This window comes from Mus caroli, unplaced genomic scaffold, assembly GCF_978045245.1.
Source record: "Mus caroli unplaced genomic scaffold, Mus_caroli_1 scaffold_10, whole genome shotgun sequence".
Taxonomy (NCBI): Eukaryota; Metazoa; Chordata; class Mammalia; order Rodentia; family Muridae; genus Mus; species Mus caroli.
In genome coordinates this window covers 47,693,311-47,713,369 of record NW_028227265.1, presented here as the reverse complement: position 1 = coordinate 47,713,369, position 20,059 = coordinate 47,693,311, and the positions used below count along the sequence as shown (strand labels likewise).

The window sequence follows — 20,059 nt, the reverse complement described above, 5'->3', positions numbered from 1 at the left end:
TGACACTGAACCTACAGCCTGTTTCATCTACACCAGCTGCTATCAGGCACCTGGAACTGGCAGGCCTGTCTTGCTCCTGCCAGCTTTTCCCCAGGAGTAGGGTTATCTGTACATTCAACCACTCTCAGTGCTTTACAGGGGAGTCAAGAATTCAAATCCAAGCCCACAAGCCTGCACAGTGAGCATTTTCCCCATTGCGACATGTCCCCGAACCTGAATTCTTTTTGACTCTTAAAGGTTTGAATTGACTGCAGCCCAGTTTTGCTTTTGAAAATTTCCCATCTTTTTTTCAAAACATTCCATAAGCATGTTCATTTGATGTAATTCATGTGGAGCCAAATACAAACCCTTAGTCTTTTGTAACTATGTTTCAGAAATTCTCATTTGCATTCAAATAATTTTAAAATTTTGTTGAGAGGACAATTCTCTCTATATTATTATCACATATACACATACATCTCTTTCTAAGGAGTACTTCATTGGCTGAATGTTTCTATTAGGATATTAAATCATACTGGCTAATGACCCTGTTATGAGTTTCTGTCTGTCAACAAATGTTAGTTTTAGTATAGCACCTGCCTTGCATACATCCCTATTTCTTGAGTAATGAAATTAGCTCTTTTTCTTTAAAGACTACCATTGTGTTGTAAATTAAAACACTGCCTGCCCTTCTTAATCTGAGAGGGTTAAGTATTGTATCATACAGTGGTAATTCCTAGGAGTGTAAATTGAATATATACAGATATAAGGGATGTCCCTTGTCATTAATGAATACATAGAGGCTATCTTTCTATTTACAGAATTTATTAGTTCTTGATTCAGAGATAAACCACACCTTTCTTCAAAGTAGGCTCAATATATCTACTTCTTACTTCACAAAATAGAATTAAACCATTTTCTCTTCTTGGCAGCTCATGTAGATCACCAGCTACAACAGATGGACTTTTGCTGTCGTTTCATTTTAAAATATATTTCATACATTAACAAATATGGGACCCTTAAATATTGCAAATTTAATTTCATATTGTTTAATAATAATTCTTTCTGTGGACATAATAACAATCTTCCATCCTGTAGTACTGACCCAACCATTTATTAGTAAAGCAAAGCAAAATTTAATTTTTAAATATAATTTTCTTTCCTAGTGAATACACAGCTTTGAGATTTCAAGTGAACCAGATAAAACAGTCAGTTCTTACATATGGTTTTTATTTAAAGGTGATCCCAAACCAGAGGAGGAGAGAAGAAGAGAGGAGATGGGGAAAAAGGGGGAGGGGAGAGGAGAGGAGGGGACGAGAGGAGAGAGAGAGAGAGAGAGAGAGAGAGAGAGAGAGAGAGAGAGAGAGAGAGGGCTTCATTATTTCAGCTTCCTTGGAAATGAACTCCAAGCTTCAAAAACAGAGTGACTTGGAATCGGAATCTTGATATACATAGTTCCACTCAATGATACTCTCTGAAAACACACAAGGCACCCAAGACTAGCTTTCTTATGATAAGGATTGCCATTAGTCAGTAATGGAACACAGGGAAATAGAAGGTGCCTAGAGCAGCAAGATGCTTAGGAGTCCAGAAAATAAGTAGAGAGCACTTTAATCAGCAATGCATTCCTTACTCTCAAATGTGTAAGGCACTCCAGATCCATAATACAATAGGAAATTGATAATACCTTGACCCATATTCTTTCTAGATCTTGTGCTTCAGATATCAGATAATTGCATTTAAGTTTTGAGTAATATAATTTCTTTGAAAATCACTAAAAAGTGTGTGTGTGTTTCAATATAATTGCATTCCACGGTTCTCCAACTATTTTCAATTAGTGTGTGCTAATATATTTATGTTGTTAATCAGATTCATGAAAAGGGTGGATTTGATATGATCAGTGGTACCATTTTGTGAATACCTTTAAATGCTTCAACTCTGTGCTCTTGTTTATCTCCTCTCTTGTCTGTATCAGATAAAGTTAGATAATCAAGGAAGGAAGATGGTGTTGTCTGAGCAGAAGAACTTTGTGTAAAGATATGCAGAACACTCTCAGCCTTAGTTAATCTTCCCACCATTCTGAAGCTGTGTGCGTTAATAAGCAAGGCCTTTGGTTTTGACTTGGTTTTCTTGCCTTCCCATCTCAGACCACACAATGGTTAGTGCTGTTTCTCCTCACCTCCTGAGGAAAGTGATGCTGGGAACATGTGAGTTGTATTTTTGTAGAATGTACCTTGAGCACTGGAACACATACAGGGAGGAAACCAACAACCAGCCCACTCCTCCCTAGCCTGCAGTGGTGGGTCCTATCCCATGCTATCATGCAGCAGATTATAAGATTCCTGGTATTGTGACCAATTTCATGAAGCAATAAATTATAAAGAGAAAGGTAACTTTGACTCATAGGTTTGGAGTTTGTAGTCCAAGGTCAAGTAGCGTCATTTCTACCGGGTCTCTTACTTGATTGACCTCATGGTGGGAACACATTATGGAGCAAATGGCTTACAATGAGTCAAGAAGGAGCAGGAGAAGGGAAAGAGACAAGAATCTAGAGTTTTCTATTTCCTCTGGAGCCAGTGTCTCCAGTCTTCAATGACTAAAGGATCTTCAATGAGGTCTCATTTCTTAAATTTACTATTGTCTCCTATTAGTACTAACTGAGGGTCACTCATTTTACACAAGGACCATTAGAAGACATTTATGACACCTAAACAAACAGTACAGTTGTATAGTATCAACCATGGGGCACATGTAGCACAAATTAAACCTTTGGAAGGAAGAAGTGGTAGACTCTGAGGAAGACTTCATAAAAAAGTTAATTCAGTTGATTTTATAGAAATGCTAACTGAAGATAGTAGGAAAGGGGTGGGCCTATCATTTGAGACAGATAAATGCTTTGAACAGAGGCATACTAGTAAGTAACTTTTTCTCTACCTAAAATGTGAACTACCTTTGAGTTTTTCCAGTTGCATCCTGCCTTGATCTTCATAGAATGGACAGAGCTGAAATATACCCCTTCTCTGACCACACTAGGTCTAAATCCAAATTCTGTAGACTGCATTCACCAAGTGTTATCATCCTTGGAGTTATTTATTTGTTTACTTTTTTCAATAGTGTCTGTTATAGTTTTCTATTGTTCTTGGCCTTGAATCAACAATTGGAAGACTAAGAGTCCTTGATGAGAGAAGCAGTGCCGTCTAACTCAGCCTAGAACCAATGATGGCAACACAATTTAGATGCCCTAGTGTATATAGAGAAACGTCTCTAAGGATTTCTTGAGAATTAAGTTTGATCATTAACTTTAAGAAATACATTCATATGCATGTATCTGTGCGAGGATATATGTACTTGGTGCAGGTGACTGCAAAGAATAGAAACATTGGATTCCCCGGAATTGCAGTTATTCGAAGCTGTGAGCTGTGCAGTATGGGTAATTACTCTTAATTTCTGATCCATCTCCAGTTCTATGAACTTATTCTTTGAAGAATTTATATCACACACATTGTCTTTTGTTAAATTAATATTAATATGTTGTTTTGTTTTTCATTTATTTTCTTCTCCCTGATGGCAGTTTCCCATCCTTCAACTCCTCCAAGTCCCTCCTGATCCTCCTCCCCTCTGTTCCCCTCTTCTCCATTTCCCTTCAGAAAAGAGCAGGCCTCCCAGGGATATCAACTGAACATGATACAAGAAATTACAATAAGACTAGGCACCTACACTCATATCAAGGCTTGACATAGCAGTTCAGTAAGGGGAAAAGTGTCCTAAAAGCAGGCAAAAGAATAAGAGATAGCCCCCACTCACACTGTAGAGTTCCATGAGAACACCAAACTACACAACCAAAATGTATGAGCAGAGGACCTAGCTCAGACCCATACAGGCTCCATGACTGTTGCTTCAGTCTCTGTGATCCCCAATGCACCCTGCTAAGTTGATATAGTGGGCCATGTTCTTGTGGTACCCTCCACAAAAAGGTGTCTCTCTGATTCTCTCTTCCTGTTTCTCAGCTCTCATTTTTTTCTGACTTTTTCTTCTTGTCAGTGTTTCTGTTATTCTGTTTCAATTGTTCAGTTCTTGTACAATCTAATAAGATCTGAGTTAAATTTCAGATACATATAAATCTAAGATAATTTTGAGTACCACTTGATATCTAACTGAATTACATAATAATATAGGACACCATTTACAGAGGAGTCAGGATCTGTGAATCAATTGAAAAAACAAAGCCATTAAATAACTGTATAATTGAGAGTACAGAATGAATGGATTCCTATAAAGTTTCCACAGAATACTAATATATTCATTTTGGAAGACCCAAGACCAGTGAATTCAGGTTCTATTTAGGTAAATCATCTTATCCTGCTCTTGAAACACAGGAGGGATGTCAAGATGAGCACAGATGTGCTTCCCCTGGAGAAAAATATGAAGAGAACATGATGAAATAATAGTGCTTTCTGACAATCCTGTGACCCTGGGTCACATTTTACAGTCCAGCTATCCCATCCAGAACCCCTCATCCTTCTTCATTTCCAGGAAGAGATATGAGGAAAGCATCTCTTATGATTCTGGTTTGTCTTTTTGCCCCAGGTTGTTGAAACAGTGGATTTTTACATGTTATTTGTCTTGGTTTTGTTGAACATTTCCTTGGCATCTTTACTTTGAATTACTCAAAACTGTCAAAGCTTGGCTTTCATAATTGATGAATCCCAGGAAAAGCAGGTGGCATGCCACCTTTTAGCACATTCCTGTTACAGAGTCTGGGAGAAATGACACAGACATTTATTTGAATAGAGATGCTAAAATGACAGAAATCTTCAATTTACTCTCTGCTCTTGTGTTTGTCTGAAGCTGGACCTCAAGGGAGTAATATATCAGTTGAGATCTGGACCTGTTTAGAATGGCACTCATTAAGTTATCAAAATACATGGCTCAATGCAAAACAGCTCAAGAGCATTTCTCCTTGTGGAATCCGTCATATGGTGTTTTTAACCTTTGCTTTGGAAAAAGCATAATAAACATGGAAATGAGAATACATATAAGGTGGTCTTAAAAATGACTCATGTAGGACTGGAAAGGCACCTCAGCAGTTTAGCGCACTTACTGCTCTTGCAGAGGAACTGAATTTGGTTCTCAGCACCCACATCAGGCATCTCACAACTGCTCATAGCTACAGTTCCAGGCATCTGAGCACAATCAGGCACATATACATATCCACATAAACATAGCAATATCTTTTAAGTAATTATTCCCAGTGGTAGATTTGCTACCCACTCCAATGGTTTGTGTTTCCAAATGAAAGACATGCACACACACACACACACACACACACACACACACACACCACACAGTCTTTAATTTTAATATACCTTAAGCTCAATAGCAGGGCCTAACCACCACGTGGTTAATCCAGAGTTATTACTTACTAAATTCTCTCTTCTATCTTGGCTGCTCTGGACCCAGAGGGCTGCCCAACTGGTCCACACTCGGGCTGCATTCTCCCAACTCCTTCACATGGTGACCATCAGCACTCTTCTCAGTCATGGCAACTCTCCTCTCCTCCACACTCATGGCATAGTGTATCTCCCTCTGCCTTCTCCTCTCTTCCAGTTCCAAGTCTGGGAAATTCCAAAAAACCCTGCCACCATCTGTCCTTCCCAGCTATTGGCTGTAGGCATTTTTATTTACCAGTCAGAACCAACTGGGGGGTAGGTTCAGATACATGTATGAGAAGTTTTTGGTACCCAAATTATCATTAGAATACAAGCAGCATCAGGCCACACCCACTACAGAAATGTGTCTCCTATTAGGTGTTGTGTAAGTGTTACAGCTCTGAGGGGAAAAGCTTTCACAATGGAAGTGCCACAGCTCTGCTCCAGGACTCAGGTGCTCAGGCAGGGAGAGGTTTCCCCAAAGTGTTACAGCTCTGATAGAAAAGGTTTCATGGCAGTCTGGAACCAAGGAAATTTTCTCAAAATCACACCAAATAACAAGTCTTACAAAAGAGATTTGTTGGAAGGGAAAATCCCTGGAGGATGGTTACCTCTGCTTGAGCAAGAAGCAGCAGAGAGATGAGCAGAACGCAGGGTTGGAATAGTGTTTCTTGCGGTGGGAGGTGGAGCAGAGCTTTCCAGGGTGGAGATTTTCAGGGTGGGCACTGGTGGGGTTTCAAGTCCAGAGCTGGGAGTGAGCCCAGTACTGAAGGTATTGATGGAATTTTAACTCCAGAGCTTGTCTTTTTTTTTTTTAACTCTATAAAGCAGGGTCTGGGTGGAGTCATTAAGGCAGTTCGAGTGTTCTGTGGGTGGACCCTGGTGGTTGGAGGTCCTCAGGATAGGGCCCTAGCCACTCACATGTCTTGAAGAGCTTACATGTCACACACTATTATTAAGGGTGTAAGCCTGTGGAAATTCAGAGTTCAGGGTCATAGTCATGCTTTCATTTACACATCTAGTACTTGTAGGATGGATGGAGAAAGAGTTGGTAAACACACTCAGCCTTTGGGTCCACTGTGAGTGCCTGATGCAACTATCACCTTCCTTCATTTCCTATGAGGATGTGAAAACTCATCATCAACACAGCAAACAACTGAGTTCAGTTCATCTTATCTTATGTTTTGTTTTGATTGCACAGAGTGTTATAGTGGTTAAAAATCAGGTCATATCTATTTACCTATCTGTCTGTCTGTCTGTCTGTCTATCTATCTATCTTCTCTATTAATTTGTTTATTCACTTTATATCCCCATCAACGTCCCCCTTCCCGCTCCCCCTCACACAATCCGTCTTCCATCCCCCTCCCTTTCTCCTCTGAGAGGGTGGAGACCCCCTGAATATCCACCCACCCTGGAACATCAAGCTTCTACAGGGCTAGGCTCAAACGCATGATCCATTGAATGGTATTCTAAGATATATAGGAGGCATCCTTGTCTAAGATGTAATATCATCAAGAAAAGCTGTTGAATTAAGTTGAATTGCAAAGAGGACCTTGTCATGTGGTAGGTAGTTGGCTTCCTGCCCAGTGACAAAACACCTGAGCAATTGAACTGGGGGCTTTTTTTTGGCATGGTCAATTGACTTCAATATTATTGGGCCTATGGCAAGACAGATTATAGTGAGGAGTGTATTGTGGTGCGAAGCGGCTCAACTCCTTGTAGCTAGAAAGCAGAGAAACAAGAGGTGTGACTGAGAGTTTTCAGGAGGAACCATCAGTGATTTTGCCATCTTTCCACAGGCCACCTGCTGGAAACCTAATCTTTAAGAGAGACTTTGAGAGACATTCCAGATGTAACACATAACGTGTCACATCAGTGTTCTGAGATTGGCAAAAGTGTCCTTTGATTTTGCTTTGGGAAACTGGAGTCTCAAATTTCAGCACCCAACTATAAAAGTTAGATAGGATACATTCATGGAGTGGTTTTCTTTCATGAGTGACTTGTCAGAATTGTGTGTGTGTGTGTATTTGTATGAGACATTCTTGGAGTGATTTTCTTTTATGAGTGACTTGCCAGAACTGTGTGTATGTATGTGTGTGTGTGTTTATGTGCGTGTGTTTGTGCATGAGTGTGTGTGCATGCATAATTTGTTCTTGTTACAAGGTTCCTCCAACACTATCAGCAGCTCTGTTGATCTATTGACTCTATGGATAATGTGTGCATAATGGTCAGAGGAGACTTTCTCAACTGCTCAGTAATCAAAATGTCCTTGGTTTTTGCTTAAATTTTTTTCAACATAGGTTTATATTTAGAAAACATGGAGAACATTGAAATGAATAAAACTCAACCAAAAAGTTCAAAAGATGAAGGATTTGTTTGGGGCTCAATAGAGACAGCGGAGAGCTTTGTTTCATGTTTTCTGACAGAACTCACAATCTAAACTTTATGAAAAAAATAATTACTGATCTTTAAAGGGCAAGAAATATCCAAGGAGTCTTTGTGATTGTGAGACAGCTTTCGAATTCCACAAAGGGAAGTTTGAAGCACATGAGTGGTTATATAATAACTAAGTGATTAACATTTTCATACATTACTAGGAAATCTTGTAGACATTTCAGATGTTGAGGTTTTGTTTTACAACAACAAATAAAGATACATCACATTTCTAAACTCTGTATGTTTATAAGAATTTATAAGATCTTGCCAGGTACAGTTAAAGCCGAGTGGCCTTTTATTGAATTCAGTACATGTTTCTTTTTTCTTTTCTAAGTCTTAGAGATAGGATAATAGAAGTGTTAGAATGTTTTTTAACCCTGAAACATTTTTACTTCAGTAATGGGTGAGACTGAGTAGTTTCTGGCTATACATTCTCACATTCTTTCAGATGAAAAATGTAGTAAATTATGAGTATTTGTGATGTAGTCAAATTGATAAAACTTAAAATAATCATGAAAATATCCAAATGATAAACTCTTTGAGGATGCATTTCTTTTTTTTTTCAATTTTTAATATTTTTATTACATATTTTCCTCAATTACATTTCCAATGCTATCCCAAAAGTCCCCCATAGCGCCCCCCACTTCCCTACCCACCCATTCCCATTCTTTTGGCCCTGGCATTCCCCTATATTGGGGCATATAAAGTTTACAAGTCCAATGGGCCTCTCTTTCCATTGATGGCCGACTAGGCCATCTTTCCATACATATGCCACTAGAGATAAGAGCTCCGGGGTTCTGGTTAGTACATCATGTTGTTCCAACATAGGGTTGAAGATCCCTTTAGCTCCTTGGTTACTTTCTCTAGCTTCTCCATTGGGAGCCCTGTGATACATCCAATAGCTGACTGTGAACATCCACTCCTGTGTTTGCTAGGCCCCGGCATCATCTCACAAGAGACAGCTATATTTGGGTCCTTTCAGCAAAATCTTGCTAGTGTATGCAATGGTGTCAGCGTTTAGAAGCTGATTATGGGATGGATCCCTGGATACAGCAGTCTCTAAATGGTCCATCCTTTCATCACAGCTACGAACTTTGTCTCTGTAACTCCTTCCCTGGGTGTTTTGTTCCCAATTCTAAGAAGGTGCACAGTGTCCACACTTTGGTCTTCATTCTTCTTGAGTTTCATGCGTTTAGCAAATTGTATCTTATATCTTGGGTATCCTAAGTTTTGGGCTAATATCCACTTATCAGTGAATACATATTGTGTGAGTTCTTTTGTGATTGTGTTACTTCACTCAAGATGATGCCCTCCAGGTCCATCCATTTGGCTAGGAATTTCATAAATTCATTCTTTTTAATAGCTGAGTAGTACTCCATTGTGTAAATGTAACATAATTTCTGTATCCATTCCTCTGTTGAGGGGCATCTGGGTTCTTTCCAGCTTCTGGCTATTATAAATAGGGCTGCTATGAACATAGTGGAGCATGTGTCCTTTTTACCGGTTGGGACATCTTCTGGATATATGCCCAGGAGAGGTATTGCTGGATCCTCCGGTAGTACTATGTCCAATTTTCTGAGGAACCGCCAGACTGATTTCCAGAGTGGTTGTACAAGCTTGCAATCCCACCAACAATGGAGGAGTGTTCCTCTCTCTCCACATCCTCGCCAGCATCTGCTGTCACCTGAATTTTTGATCTTAGCCATTCTGACTGGTGTGAGGTGGAATCTCAGGGTTGTTTTGATTTGCATTTCCCTGATGATTAAGGATGTTGAACATTTTTTCAGGTGTTTCTCTGCCATTCGGTATTCCTCAGGTGAGAATTCTTTGTTCAGTTCTGAGCCCCATTTTTTAATGGGGTTATTTGACTTTCTGGAGTCCACCTTCTTGAGTTCTTTATATATATTGGATATTAGTCCCTTATCTGATTTAGGATAGGTGAAGATCCTTTCCCAATCTGTTGGTGTTTTTTTTTTTTGTCTTATTGATGGTGTCTTTAGCCTTGCAGAAGCTTTGTAGTTTCATGAGGTCCCACTTGTCAATTCTCGATCTTACAGCACAAGCCATTACTGTTCTATTCAGGAATTTTTCCCCTGTGCCCATATCTTCAAGGCTTTTCCCCACTTTCTCCTCTATAAGTTTCAGTGTCTCTGGTTTTATGTGAAGATCCTTGATCCACTTAGACTTGACCTTAGTACAAGGAGATAGGAATGGATCGATTCGCATTCTTCTACATGTTAACAACCAGTTGTGCCAGCACCATTTGTTGAAAATGCTGTCTTTCTTCCACTGGATGTTTTTAGCTCCCTTGTCGAAGATCAAGTGACCGTAGGTGTGTGGGTTCATTTCTGGGTCTTCAATTCTATTCCATTGGTCTATTTGTCTGTCACTATACCAGTACCATGCAGTTTTTATCACAATTGCTCTGTAGTAGAGCTTTAGGTCCGGCATGGTGATTCCACCAGAGGTTCTTTTATCCTTGAGAAGAGTTTTTGCTATCCTAGGTTTTTTGTTATTCCAGATGAATTTGCAGATTGCACTTTCTAATTTGTTGAAGAATTGATTTGGAATTTTGATGGGGATTGCATTGAATCTGTAGATTGCTTTTGGCAAGATAGCCATTTTTACAATGTTGATCCTGCCAATCCATGAGCATGGAAGATCTTTCCATCTTCTGAGATCTTCTATAATTTCTTTCTTCAGAGACTTGAAGTTTTTATTATACAGATCTTTCACTTCCTTAGTTAGAGTCACGCCAAGATATTTTATATTCTTTGTGACTATTGAGAAGGGTGTTGTTTCCCTAATTTCTTTCTCAGCCTGTTTATTCTTTGTGTAAAGAAAGGCCATTGATTTGTTTGAGTTAATTTTATATCCAGCTACTTCACCGAAGCTGTTTATCAGGCTTAGGAGTTCTCTGGTGGAATTTTTAGGGTCACTTATATATACTATCATATCATCTGCAAAAAGTGATATTTTGACTTCATCTTTTCCAATTTGTATCCCTTTGATCTCCTTTTGTTGTCGAATTGCTCTGGCTAGGACTTCAAGTACTAAGTTGAATAGGTATGGAGAAAGTGGACAGCCTTGTCTAGTCCCTGATTTTAGAGGGATTGCTTCAAGCTTCTGACCATTTACTTTGATGTTGGCTACTGGTTTGCTGTAGATTGCTTTTATCATGTTTAGGTATGGGCCTTGAATTCCTGATCTTTCCAAGACTTTTATCATGAATGGGTGTTGGATCTTGTCAAATGCTTTTTCCGCATCTAACGAGATGACCATGTGGTTTTTGTCTTTGAGTTTGTTTATATACTGGATTACGTTGATGGATTTCCGTATATTGAACCATCCCTGCATCCCTGGGATGAAACCTACTTGGTCAGGATGGATGATTGTTTTGATGTGTTCTTGGATTCGGTTAGCAAGAACTTTATTGAGGATTTTTGCATCAATATTCATAAGGGATATTGGTCTGAAGTTTTCTATCTTTGTTGGGTCTTTTTGTGGTTTAGGTATCAGAGTAATTGTGGCTTCATAGAATGAGTTGGGTAGAGTACCTTCTGTTTCTATTTTGTGGAATAGTTTGTGAAGAACTGGGATTAGATCTTCTTTGAAGGTCTGATAGAACTCTGCACTAAACCCATCTGGTCCTGGGCTTTTTTTAGTTGGGAGACTATTAATGACTGCTTCTATTTCTTTGGGGGATATAGGGCTGTTTAGATCATTAACCTGATCTTGATTCAACTTTGGTACCTGGTATCTGTCTAGGAACTTCTCCATTTCATCCAGGTTCTCCAGTTTTGTTGAGTATAGCCTTTGGTAGAAGGATCTGATGGTGTTTTGGATGTCTTCAGGATCTGTTGTTATGTCTCCTTTTTCATTTCTGATTTTGTTAATTAGGATGCTTTCCCTGTGCCCTCTAGTGAGTCTGGCTAAGGGTTTATCTATCTTGTTGATTTTCTCAAAGAACCAGCTCCTTGATTGGTTGATTCTTTGAATAGTTTTTCTTGTTTCCACTTGGTTGATTTCACCCCTGAGTTTGATTATTTCCTGCCGTCTACTCCTCTTGGGTGAATTTGCTTCCTTTTGTTCTAGTGCTTTTAGGTGTGTTGTCAAGCTGCTAATGTGTGCTCTCTCTAGTTTCCTTTTGGAGGCACTCAGAGCTATGAGTTTTCCTCTTAGAAATGCTTTCATTGCGTCCCATAAGTTTGGGTATGTTGTGGCTTCATTTTCATTGAACTCTAAAAAGTCCTTAATTTCTTTCTTTATTCCTTCCTTGACCAAGGTATCATTGAGAAGAGTGTTGTTCAGTTTCCACGTGAAGGTTGGCTTTCTATTATTTATTTTGTTATTGAAGATCAGCCTTAGTCCATGGTGATCTGATAGGATGCATGGGACAATTTCAATATTTTTGTATCTGTTGAGGCCTGTTTTGTGACCAATTATGTGGTCAATTTTGGAGAAGGTACCATGAGGTGCTGAGAAGAAGGTATATCCTTTTGTTTTAGGATAGAATGTTCTGTAGATATCTGCCAGATCCATTTGATTCATAATTTCTGTTAGATTCACTGTGTCCCTGTTTAGTTTCTGTTTCCATGATCTGTCCATTGGTGAAAGTGGTGTGTTGAAGTCTCCCACTATTATTGTATGAGGTGCAATGTGTGCTTTGAGATTTACTAAAGTTTCTTTAATGAATGTGGCTGCCTTTGTATTTGGAGCATAGATATTCAGGATTGATAGTTCCTCTTGGAGGATTTTACCTTTGATGAGTATGAAGTGTCCCTCCCTGTCTTTTTTAATGACTTTGGGTTGGAAGTCAATCTTATCAGATATTAGAATGGCTACTCCAGCTTGTTTCTTCATGCCATTTGCTTGGAAAATTGTTTTTCAGCCTTTCATTCTGAGGTAGTGTCTATCCTTTTCTCTGAGATGAGTTTCCTGTAAGCAGCAAAATGTTGGGTCTTGTTTGTGTAGCCAGTTTGTTAGTCTATGTCTTTTTATCGGGGAGTTGAGTCCATTGATATTAAGAAATATTAAGGAAAAGTAATTGTTGTTTCCTGTTATTATTGTTGTTAAAGTTGGCATTTTGTTCTTGTGGCTGTCTTCTTTTAGGTTTGTTGAGGGATTACCTTCTTGTTGTTTCTAGGGCGTGGTTCCTGTCCTTGTATTGGTTTTTTTCTGTTATTATCCTTTGAAGGGCTGGATTCGTGGAGAGATAATGTGTGAATTTGGTTTTGTCGTGGAATACTTTGGTTTCTCCATCTATGTTAATTGAGAGTTTGGCTGGGTATAGTAGCCTGGGCTGGAATTTGTGTTCTTTTAGTGTCTGTATAACATCTGTCCAGGATCTTCTGGCTTTCATAGTCTCTGGTGAAAAATCTGGTGTAATTCTGATAGGCTTGCCTTTATATGTTACTTGGCCTTTTTCTCTTACTGCTTTTAGTATTCTATCTTTATTTAGAGCATTTGTTGTTCTGATTATAATGTGTCGGGAGGTATTTCTTTTCTGGTCCAGTCTATTTGGAGTTCTGTAGGCTTCTTGTATGTTCATGGGCATCTCTTTCTTTAGATTTGGGAAGTTTTCTTCTATAATTTTGTTGAAGATGTTTGCTGGTCCTTTGAGTTGAAAATCTTCATTCTCATCCACTCCTATTATCCGTAGGTTTGGTCTTCTCATTGCGTCCTGTATTTCTTGGATGTTTTGAGTTAGGATCTTTTTGCATTTTACATTTTCCTTGATTGTTGTGCCGATGTTCTCTATGGAATCTTCTGCACCTGAGATTCTCTCTTCCATCTCTTGTATTCTGTTGCTGATGCTCGTATCTATGGTTCCAGATTTCTTTCCTAGGGTTTCTATCTCCAGCGTTGCCTCATTTTGGGTTTTCTTTATTGTGTCTACTTCCCTTTTTAGGTCTAGTATGGTTTTGTTCATTTCCATCATCTGTTTGGAAGTGTTTTCCTGTTTTTCTGTAAGGACTTCTACCTGTTTGATTATGTTATCCTGTTTTTCTTTAAGGATTTGTAACTCTTTAGCTGTGTTCTCCTGCAATTCTTTAAGGGATTTTTTTGCTTCCTCTTTATTGTCTTCTGCCTGTTTAGCAGTGTTCTCCTGCATTTCTTTAAGTGTGTTATTAAAGTCCTTCTTGAAGTCCTCTATCATCATCAGGAGATATGCTTTTAAATCTGTGTCTAGCTTTTCCGGTGTGTTGGGGTGCCCTGGACTGGGTGAAGTGGGGGTGCTGGGTTCTGATGATGGTGAGTGGTCTTGGTTTCTGTTAGTAAGATTATTACGTTTACCTTTCGCCATCTGGTAATCTCTGGGGTTAGTTGTTATCGTTGTCACTGTTTAAAGATTGGAGCAGAAGCTGTGTTCCACTCACCAGCAGTCCCAAAATCCTGCGGAGGGGGTCGTGGGTAGCTGGCGGGTGTCAGGCAACCCTGCTCTCCCGCTACCCAGGCGCTGATCCGGCCGGATGAGGTCTGTGGCCCTATTCAGGCCGGTTTCCCTAACTAATGCAGTCTCAGGTCCTGAGCACTTGGATTGGAGCAGAAGCTGTGCTCCACTCACCAGAAGTCTTAAGATCCTGTGGCGGGTGTTGTGGGTAGCTGGCGAGTGTCAGCAGACCCTGCGCCCCAGCTGCCCCGGTGCTTTTCTCGAGGATGCATTTCTATATTTTAAGTTATTTTCTCATTATTCTGGAAAGATGCAGCTACTTCAAGACTTTGAAATGAACTTTGATAGAAAATGAGCTTTCTGTCTAATTCTTGGCCTGGGTATTAGAAGTATTTTAGAAGATTTGAATGTGTTGATTTGAAAATGAGATTTGGAGAATGCAGAGCTATGTCAGTGGACAAGAACACTACTCACTGTACAAGCACAAGAAGCTGAGTTTAGACCCCAGCATTCACATACAAGGCCAGATATAGCCATGTCTATGCATGGCCAGCACTGGGCAGCAGGAGGAGACATAGGAGCCTACTTCCTCCTAACTTATGGTGAGGTTCAGTAAGAGACACTGTCTCCATCAAGTAAGACAGGTATCGAACAGAATACCTGATGTCCTCTTCTGCACTCTGAGAGCACATGCACAGGTTTACTCATCACACACACATGCACATATAACACATATTGCATGCACATAAAGTAATGACATTTGGAATAAAGCTTCTGGTGAGTTATATACATATTCATAAGGATAACGTTCAGAGTTCCTCTTTGAGACTAGGTGGTTACAGAAGATGGGTATGAATATTCTCATCTCAATGCTAAGGAAAGACTTTAAAAAATTTTTTTCTCAAGTAGAATATGATATTCTCACTGAATTTTAAAGATTTGAAAGACATTTCCCATGTTATGCCAAGGGGATATGATCCGTGTACTGTGTGCTCAAAATTGCTTAAAATTTGATAAATTTACTTTAATATCAACTAATAGTTTTAATCAGATTTATTGGTAAACTGGAGTTGACTCACTCTATGTACTTACCTGACTGGTCTTAGCTCAGGTTTTCCTGCCATTAAGCATTAGTATATGAGTGTAACAGTGGTATCATTGTCCAGTGTAAGTTGGAAGAGAATCCTTCCTGTAGGTGTATGATTTGGGAGTATGCTGTGAGTTTGGAATTCATAAAGACATATCAAGTATAATGTTAATGTCTAAGGATTATGCTCAAGTCCGGAATTTTTGCTTGTATGACATAGTTATTCTTTCAACACTGACTAACTACACTAAACAGTTCTTCCTCCCAATATCAAAGATTTGCTTCTGATAACACATGGGTTCAGGGGTTCTGGAGAGTGAGCTATTGACTTATTAATATTTTAAATATGTATAACATTGAATTTAATAGATCTTAAGCTAAAGAAATAAATCTCTCTGATATATGAAAATTTTTACCAGTAGAGCCTTTTGAAAAAGAATTTTAAAATTTATAATATAACATGCCTATTGCCATTTATTTAAGAACATAAAGTGAGAAAAATCAGAGAAGGCTTATAAATGTGCCCAAAGTGTATTTTATGTGTATGTTCTTGTATTTTCATCTGTACTTATAGATGTGTATGTTTCATAAAACATTTTAAGAAAAAGAAATGAATAGGTAGTGAAAAACCACTATAGTTACATTACCTAATTGAAGTTTTAGACATACATATCAAATTTAACAAAAGGTATGGGTTTCAGACACTAACACCAAAAATATGATGTTATAATGTAAAACATATACAATGCTTAAAAATCCAAATTCACTAATGGATTCTTATAGGCAGTATTTTATTTATTAAATAGTAAACAAAACATTTCTCTGATTGATTGTTTTTTGACTGAGCTTCATGTGATGTTCATTTGCTAGTAATGTAACTACTGCCTTTTCTTTCTCCTTGCCCAGTTTTAAGGAATCCTGTGTGTAAGCTGTATAGATTCCCCACATCTGACAATAAGTGGATGCGAATCCGTGAGCAGATGTCAGAAAGCATCCTTTCTTTTCATATTCCTAAGGAATTGATTTCCCTTCACATAAAAGAAGACTTATGTAGGTAAGAGAAATTAATCTCTCACATTTCCTCATGTCAGTTCTTTTTTATGCTGTATTAAAGATATTCACTATGTACTGCATGTGATGTTTTTTGAAATATGAAAATTGAGAAATGATCACATTGAGTAAATACATACATTACCTCACATACCTGTTAATGATCTACTTTTCTGGGGCCTTTTATCATATATGATCACAAGATAATCTCGACCTTCACTACCCAGTCCTGCAAGGCTCTGGATCCTTGAAATAGGTCTCATGCAAATTGAGATGTTCAGTGACTATGCAGTGCACAAGAATCTTAAGTTCTTAGAACCTGCAAACTCATGTAACCTAATGATGGAGTCTTAACATTCTGGACATGCAGAGCTCTCTCTCTCTCTCTCTCTCTCTCTCTCTCTCTCTCTCTCTCTCTCTCTCTCTCTCTCTCTCTCTTTCTCTCTCTCTCTCTCTCCTATCTATCTATCCATCTAAACAGTTAAAATTGACTTCAACTACCTTTTTACTTTTACCATTTCCAATATAGAGAATCTTACATTTAAAATTATGGGGCTCAGCAGACAGTTTAAGTGTTTTCTGTAAAAGCAGAAGGATCTCAATGTAGTCCCCAGTGCCCATGTGAAAAAAAAAAACAAAAAAACAAACAAAAAACAGGTGACACAAACTGTAATCTCATTAATGAGGAGGCAGATCTAGAACGATCCATGGATCTTGCTGGCCATTCCTGCTCACTAAGTGTTGAAGTTCCAGGTTCTGAAATAAATTTTGTCTCTACAGAAAAGGTAGAGGGTGTGGGGCAGTGGGCTTGGGGGAAAGAGGGAGTGGGAGAAAACCATCGTCCCGCCAGAGTTCCGGTGCTTTGGCTGGGAGGACATGGAAGGACTACTGCATGCTTTCCACATGGCCCCGTGGGTGTCTGGCTGTGGGAAGCCATGAAACCCTAACTCAGTGGAGGAGTGGGGTGAACAAGGGGCAGTCCTAGGTAACAGGTTCTCAGCCTCGGGCATCCCAGACACTGGGGAAGAACAAAATGGGGGGGGGGGGGGCAGGGGCAGCTTCGTTAGCCCCGGGGCTAAAGGGAGGCGAGGGCAGGGAGCAAGGGGGCACTGGGTGGTTCCAGCAAGAGTCCTTGGTGTGATCCATGGCTGGAGCACAGGAAGGCCTTCTGACACAAGGTTAGACACGGCTCTTTAGGGAAAGCCTAACCCGTCTTTCAAGCACAGTGAGCCTTGATGAGCAGAGAAAGTCTATGGTTTTAGGGCTTTATTGTAGAAAGGCAGAGAGAAAGAAAGTAGAAAGAGAGAGGCCGGCCATGGACACATGGCCAGAGGTGGGGAGGGAGAGAGAGAGAAGGAGGGCTACAGATGAGAGTAAGAAAGGTGAGAGCTTAAAGAGAGAGAGGAGGGGCCAAGCAGCTACTTTTATAGTGGGCTGGGCTATCTTGCTGTTGCCAGGTAACTATGGGGAGGAGCATACCTGGCTATAGTCAGGTAACTGTGGCAGTGGAGTATAACCAAAATGCCAAAAGCTTGGGATATTGTCTGCATGACTTATAGTCACAGAATTGCGAAGTTGGGGGCTCTGTGGTGTCAGGCACCTGTCTCTGGGAACATGGCTCACTGTTCTGGCCCTTGTAGAGTTTTCTACTGGGTCACTGGAGCAAGCCTCATTCAACCAAAATAGGCTGCTTTTTATGGCCCCACAAGAAGGTGACCGAAAGAAGACAGAAAGTATAGACCTTTGTTCATCTACATACTATATGTGTGCAAATGCAGAAAAACAACAAACCACACACACAGTTTCATACATGATGCTATTTTCTGTCTTGGGTTACATTTTATATGCAAAGCTTTGTAGTGAACTAGTACTACCAGCTCCGACCCATGGCTTGACATCATCTCGTTAGGATTACTCTTTCTTTGACTCCTATTTGAATTAAAGACAAGAAGCCTTGTCTATAGACACACTTAGCAAGGCTTTTAAACACTTGTTGATTTAAAAACCATTTAAGATAAATTATAAAATATTTTAATTGAAAATATTTTTTTAAACAAGGAAACCAAATCAATTTCTAGAATAACACAGGAGGATTTGTGAGTTTATTGGTTTGCAAGAGAATCTCTGAACCATGACTAATTAGATAATCCATTTCTCTGCCTTTTAAATGAGCCTTTAATGACTTCAAAAATACAAAATACTGTATCATAAGAAACACCTTTAAGGCCCCAAATCTCAGATAGCTGGCCATATTTCATAGTTATAAAATTCTGTTATTGCTGAAATATACAATAGAGAGTAAAATGTCCTGTGTTTTGATTCCTGCCTTGTGCCAACAGCCATAAACCTATGACTAATGGCATCATGCCATTTTGTAGACTCTGAAGTCTCCAGAATTTCCAAATTGATCTATGCCATAAAGGGCACCACAGAAGGGTGGGTACTGTACTGGCAAAGTTGGCTAAGCTAGGAGTCAGTACATAGCTATTGTTTATCAAACAAGAAGTATTAACAAGAACTGAAATTCATGAAAAACTAACAGAGAAGGGTCTTAGACTTAGACTAGTCTAGAAAAACAGTGGTTGAAAGGAAAATAGAGAGAGGGGTATTTCGGGTGGATGGTTGAAGAAAAAAAGGACCCAGAAATCAGCTTGCACAGATGGATTCAGGCCAAGAAATGCTGTGTCACAGCCAGGAAGCTACATAGACGATGGGAGACTCAAATGCATGCATGTGCTAGGAAGAAGGTCTCACAGCACAGAAGCATCAGGCAGGACCTGAACCAGCATCACTCAGCTGGGAAGATTTCCCTAGAGAAGCACATATAAGACGCAATGACTAGGCATAGCCCTCAAAATTCCAACTAAGGACACCATCTAACTTAGTCTCCAAACCACAGAAAAATAACTGAAAGCACAGAGCCTGGACAATGAAGGTATTTCACAACACATAGTAATTTATTCTCATACGAATAATACATAATTGTGCTACCTTCCAATATCAATATAACTTACTTTACAGAAATTTGAGGATTTAAAAGCTTACTTGAAGAATCAGGCATACCACTTCACTTAAAAATACAACAAGTTAGTGAATGGAAATGTGTAAAAAAAAAAAAAAAGACCACCACTTAGAGGATGGGAAAATGCAGTCTAAGATCCTGGAAGCTGAAGTTGGGGTTCTCTGACTCCCGTGCTTCCGGCCACCACTGGAAAACTGCAAAGAGTAGTTGGGAATGAAGTGTCGGGGTCCATAGGTCATGACAAGGTGCTCCCAAACTCCTGGACATCCAGGTGCTGCTGGGTCAAGAAGAGCTGAGAATTGACTGAGGATGATGGTTAGCCCAGGGCCAGGGAAATGGGACCTCTGGCTTATCTATTGGCGATTGTCTTTAGCTTGGCAGTGGTTGTCTGGCAGCACAGAGAGGCCTTCTCCAGGAGACTTGGGCAGCTGCTTGGTAGTAGAAGGCTTTCTCCATGCTCCCTACAGCAGCTCTAAATGGAAGAGACAGTCTGCGTTTATCCATACCATTTATTGGCTGTTCATAGTGGAAAATGGATGCATACTAACTTTTCAGGGTGGACCAAAGATTAAATGCCCTTTGCAGGGAGGAATGTCTGAGAAATGAAGCTTATTGGCTAAACCCTCAGGGCCTCTAGTACCTCCTTAGCATGCAGAACTCTG

The 20,059-nt window shown here is 39.6% G+C and overlaps 1 protein-coding gene across 5 annotated transcripts in view; it reads left to right on the top strand.

Moving 5' to 3' along the window:
• The window catches only part of Inpp4b (inositol polyphosphate-4-phosphatase type II B), a 793,726-nt gene that overhangs the window by 571,953 nt on the left and 201,714 nt on the right, over nt 1-20,059 (top strand). For all 5 annotated transcript variants that reach the window (XM_029480343.2, XM_029480345.2, XM_085843791.1 and 2 more), the window contains one exon: nt 16,232-16,379. In XM_029480343.2, coding sequence (XP_029336203.1) covers nt 16,232-16,379 — 148 coding nt within the window. The remainder of the gene's footprint in view (nt 1-16,231; nt 16,380-20,059) is intronic.